The sequence below is a fragment of the Myotis lucifugus genome, unplaced genomic scaffold (assembly GCF_000147115.1).
Source record: "Myotis lucifugus unplaced genomic scaffold, Myoluc2.0 scaffold_121, whole genome shotgun sequence".
NCBI classification, from domain to species: Eukaryota; Metazoa; Chordata; class Mammalia; order Chiroptera; family Vespertilionidae; genus Myotis; species Myotis lucifugus.
This window is the reverse complement of record NW_005871169.1, coordinates 2,423,420-2,429,048: the sequence shown is the minus strand read 5'-3', so window position 1 is coordinate 2,429,048 and position 5,629 is coordinate 2,423,420. Positions and strand designations below refer to the sequence as shown.

At 41.0% G+C, this 5,629-nt stretch overlaps 1 protein-coding gene across 1 annotated transcript in view; it reads right to left on the bottom strand.

Annotated features, from left to right (window-relative positions):
- Positions 1-261: 261 nt before the first annotated feature.
- The window catches only part of ST8SIA6 (ST8 alpha-N-acetyl-neuraminide alpha-2,8-sialyltransferase 6), a 94,630-nt gene continuing 89,262 nt past the window's right edge, over positions 262-5,629 (bottom strand). Inside the window, exons 5-6 of the mRNA XM_023758072.1 lie at positions 3,785-3,877; positions 262-1,086 (exon numbers count right to left, since the gene is read on the bottom strand). Of these exons, the coding sequence (XP_023613840.1) occupies positions 618-1,086; positions 3,785-3,877 (562 nt within the window). The 3' untranslated portion in view covers positions 262-617. The remainder of the gene's footprint in view (positions 1,087-3,784; positions 3,878-5,629) is intronic.

The window sequence follows — 5,629 nt, the reverse complement described above, 5'->3', positions numbered from 1 at the left end:
AATTGGCCTAAAATCCAACCAATACCAGTCATCACAGGGAATGACACAAGTAAATGTAATCAGAAGCAGGCACATTAGCATACAAAGAGAAGGATTTCATTCCTGAATAGTCGAGGGTTTCTTGTTTTAGTACATAATTTTCTTAAATGCACTCTTTAAGACAGGAGGAAAGATGAGAAGGATATTTTTGATAAGAGAGAGGTCAGCCAGAGAAACAACCTCAGTGAGTACTGGTAGTTCAGGTATTCTCTCCAGAAAGGGTTTCAAACAGCACACCTTTTATTATCAGTCTGGTGAGGGTGGAAATGTTATAACTATCAAAAGGAAACAGACTTTGAGTACTTACCTCAGGCAAATAGTTTGCCAAGAGTTTTCATAGATTTTCATATTTTCCTAATGTGAGTTAGATATCCTGGTCCCCATTGTACAGTCAGGGAAATTGAAGATCAGAACAACTGAATGAGTTGCTGAGGTTGCACATTTTGTGGGGAGCTTTGATCAAACTAAGTATGGGGCTCCTCCTATTATACCCTACAACCACCAGTTTCTGTGTTCGGAAACATTGTTACTCACCTATAGCATTACATTACAACGATTCCCATTTTAAGTCACTTTGGTTAGGCTATTTCACATTTGCTAAATTGTAATTTGAGGATTCCTTTCATGTGAAGTTGAAGAATTTGGCTGTATTCCTTGGGCATCTCATGGAAACCACGTTTAGGCAAACTGTTGTCATAGTAGTGATGGCTGACAGGTGTGTCCTGCACAGTTTTGGAGAAGGGCCAAAATCCATACAGTTTCACGTTCTCACACAGCTCAATGGCCACACTCGCGATCATCAAGCCAGAGGACAGGCGGTACTCTGTCACGCCTTTAGTTCTCCAGAAGAGGGCAAGATTCCTCAGGTACTTGGGATGGAAATATATAACCTTTTGTCTTGCCTTAGATTCTTCCAGCGTGCTGTACACTTTAAAAGAGGCAAAGGTGTTGGCCCTGAAGGAGAACGCCGGCAGCAGAAGAAATGCATCTCCATAGGCTTCGATGTCCTCTAGAAATACTGCTTTCTTTTCGTTTAGGTTCCCATATCTGCCAAATGTAATAATGATAGTAATAATAGTAATATTAATCATCATCATCAAAGTAGTGGTTTTGGTAACACAGGCTAAGTTTACCTCTAGCCAAATAAATGGAACCATGCATATCACTGTACATAAAAAGACACACCATAGACTCAGAAAAAACTCATAGTAAGTATCTTGTAAATAGAAAGAGCTAGGCCTTAATTTCTTTTTCTTGGTATTTCTAGGATTTAATTTCTACTTTCTTACTGGGCCATCCCCTGACTGGACACACATTTCTTGTATTCTTTGACCTTCAATCTCAGTAATCTAAGGTTGCTTTTTGATGCTGAAACACTTTCCAAGTCTACAATGATGAAATGTTTTCTCAAACATAAGACATTCTTAAAATATCTATGCATTTTAAAAAATTCATCAAGCTGTATTCTTGTGATTTGTGTATCTTTTGAACATCCTATATAATAAAAGGGTAATATGCAAATTGACCCTAACAGCAGAATGACTGGGAATGACTGGTCACTATGACACACACTGACCACCAGGCAGATGCTCAATGCAGGAGCTGCCCTCTGGTGGTCAATGTGTTCCCACAGGGGCAGCTCTGCTCAGCCACAAGCCAGGCTGACGGCTGCCAGCACAGCGGTGATGGGAGAGCCTCTCCTGCCTCCTCAGCAGCGCTAAGGATGTCCGACTGCAGCTTAGGCCTGCTCCCCGCTGGCAAGTGGACATCCCCCGAGGGCTCCCAGGCTGCCAGAGGGATATCTGATTGCCAGCTTAGGCCCGATCCCCCGGGGAGCAGGCCTAAACCAGCAGGTGGACATCCCCCGAGCGATCCCAGACTGCAAGAGGGCACAGGCTGGGCTGAGGACCCCCCCCCCCTCCCAGTGCACAAGTTTTTGTGCACCGGGCCTCTAGTGTGATTATAAAAGAAAAGTTTCCTTTAGAAAACCTAAAAACAATATACATACACACATTTTTAAAATTTCCTCCACTGTAACTGCGATAGCTTTACATGTTTAATTTAAATAATTACACAATTTTGTGTATTTTGAAAGTAAGCTTTTGGGAGAAAGATACTGAAAGGTTCAGAGTGGACTGGGGTTGTTCAACTATGACATGAGGCCATAATGTACCAAAAGAACTTTTATTTCAGGCACCTGGGTACAGGTGGGCTGAGTCCAAAAAAGAAATCAGCAGAGACTGAAGGGAGAGGCAAGTTTTTATTAACTTCTGCTGGCTGCAAACAGTTCTGCTGAAGTAGGGTCTGGTCCTTCATTCCTCCCATTGCCAGATGTTTAGTGGTTATCTGGGCTATGCAGTGTTCAAGGCTGCAAGCTTTCTGCAAGATATCTGCTAAGCACAATAAGTTTCCTCTGCCCCATTTCATTCTCTTTAACCCTTTCAGATACAACCTCTCTATATAAAAAGGCCTGCAGGGGAGGGCAGTTGGGGGCGACCAGGTCACAGGGGAGGGCAATTGGGGCGATCAGGCCTGCAGAGGAGAGCCGTTGGGGCGATCAGGCCTGCAGAGGAGAGCCGTTGGGGGCAACCAGGCCAGCAGGGAGGAAAGTTGGGGGCATTAGGCAGGCAGGCAGGTGAGTGGTTAGGAGCCAGTGGTCCTGGATTACAAGAGGGATGTCCAACTGTCGGTTTAGGCCCGAGGGATCCTGGATTGGAGAGGGTGCAGGCCGGGGCTGAGGGACACCCCCTTTCCCCGTGCACGAATTTCGTGAATCAGGCCTCTTGTCTATATAATAAAAGCCTAGTGACCGTTATGGTGGAACAACTGGAATGACCAGTCGCTATGATGCACACTAACCACCCGGGGGCAGATGCTCAATGTAGGAGTTGGCCCCCTGGTGGTCAGTGTCCTCCCACAGGGGGAGCGCTGCTCAGCCAGAAGCCATGCTCATGGCTGGTGAGCACAGCAGCAGTGGCGGGAGCCCCTCCTGCCTCTGCGGCAGCACTAAGGAGCAGCGAGTGCAATCAGTAAGGAGCAGTGAGCAGGCGGGCAGTAAGGAGCGAGGAATTCCAGACTGGGAGGGAGCAGACCGGGCTGAGGGACTCCCCATTCCTAGTGCATGAATTTCGTGCACTGAGCCTTTAGTATTTTATGTTCTCTTAACAGAAACCAGAACTATTTGAGGGGTGTATTCTATTAATAATTACTACTAGTCGCTTTTTATTAAAATAATACAGCAAAACTACTATATAGAATTTTTATTAACCAACCAACATTTCATGGTAATTACTTGTGGAAAATGAAACATGGGAATAATTATTTAGTATTATACTATTCAAAGTGAAAATCAAATTGAGCCAGGTCTCCTAAGGCTTGCTATCTCAAGTTTCCAAATAGATTAGGTTTTATCAAGGAAGTACTACCAAGATAAAAGAGTAACATTAAAATTCTGAAAGAAAACTGAAAAAAGTAACTTCACTACTATAAAAAAAGATAAAGAAACAGTAAGTTTTCATTTGATGAGCAACATTCAGCTTATGACATTAGAAGTACAACTGGTCACAACTTCTTATGAGCCACAACCTTGATAGAAATTCAAAAATTACAAATGTATATTTCCCCCAAAAGCCATGCCCACTGTATTTCAAGTCAGTCTCGGCAATAAGATTGGTGCTCAGATTAAGAAACATGCTAACCAATGAACAAATGTTCTTGAACTGTTATGTAAGTTGGAGATACTTACTTTAGTCTTATGATACTTGGGTTTATGGTCACAAGGTTAGTTTTACTGCCAACATCTTTACTAACATTTCCTGTTGTTGGGGGAAGGTTACACCTGAAATTTTGAAGAAATTATTTTCAAAATACAACTTGAAAAAATAAAATACATACACACAAATACATTCATACATATGTGATTACTGTCATTTTTTTGAATTTATTGAATTTATTGGGGTAACGCTGGTTCATAAAATTACACAGGTTTCAGGTGCGCAATTCCACAACACATCATCTGTACATGGTTTTGTGTGTTCACTACCCCAAGTCAAGTCTCCATCTATCACCATTTATCTGTCCTACACTATCCTCCACCTCCCCTGCCCATTACCACTTTTTTTTTAGAAAATCATTGATGTTAAGATTCCTCAGATTTCATCCAACTTGCATTTAAAACTATTTAATAAGTGCTGAACTCTTAATTGATTCAACATTGCATATAATATACAAATTTGATAAGTGACTTCAACATTGATTAAGACCTTTATAAATAACAATACTAGAAATGACAATTAAATCTTGCCTAGCTTTTAAAGAGTTCACACTCTTCCGATTAAAATTATTTATATTGATTATATTCCCACAGTGGTATAATCACCAATTTACAGATTTTAAAACATTGAGGCATTGTGGTGAAGGTTATAGAGTCTGCCAGAACAAAGATTACATTAAAAAAATTAAGCCCTGACTGGTTTGGCTCAGTGGATAGAGCGTCGGCCTGCGGACTGAGGGGTCCCAGGTTCGATTCCAGTCAAGGGCATATACCTTGGTTGCAGGCATATCCCCAGTGGGGAGTGTGCAGGAGGCAGCTGATTGATGTTTCTCTCTCATTAGTGTTTCTAATTCTCTATCCCTCTCCCTCTCCCTTTCTCTCTGTAAAAAAATCAATAAAATATATTAAAAAATAAAATAAAAAAATTAAAATCCCCTGATTCCCATATGGATAGTTTTCCCACCAAATTATGCTGTTAATAAATAAAATCCTAATGTTCTTATAATGATGTTTAGTACTCTTCTGAGTACTAATTTTTTTAAAATTGAAAAAAAAAATAAAAATTGTAATTCTGAGTAAATCTATTCCTGTCACACAAAAAAGGGAAAGTTAGTTATGACTCCCTAAGTATCATTCACAGAATTTTAAGTAGACCAATTCTTTAAAACTATACATACAAAGGGAGCATCTCTAGGTATTTCCTTAAGGAAGGCTACTGAAAGTTTATGTGTTCTGAGGAATGAAGTTGAAAATCCTATTACATGCTCTATTAAACACACAAACAAATGAAATGTGCACTTCCCACCTTGATAAAAAGATTTATCTGAAAACAATTAAATATAGCACTTTGGAATAATACTAATCATAGATAAAACATCAGCAATGACCTCATTAGTGGGACTTCCTGTAACAAATCTACTTCCTAGGGCAGTCTCATATTCTGTTGAAGAATAAAAGGTTATTTTCACATACAATAGTATCAAAGGAGAGTTCTAGAGGAAATACTGGGTGTGATATATCCTATCTAATAATAGACAAACATGGTAATTAACCATACCTCCACTACGCTTACCAATGGCTAATCAGGGTGATATGCAAATTAACTGCCAACCAAGATGGCGGCCGGCAGCCATACAGCTGAAGCGAACATGAGGCTTGCTTGCTCCAGTGATGGAGGAAGCCAAGGTTCCCCGTCTGCCGCAGCCGGGCTCTGAGCTCCAGTCTAAGCAACAATGTTGCAATTATAGAAGCTAAACAAACCCAGATACCTGCTTTCAGCCAGCGCTCAGAGCTGGAGCCTCAACAAAGTTCAATTAC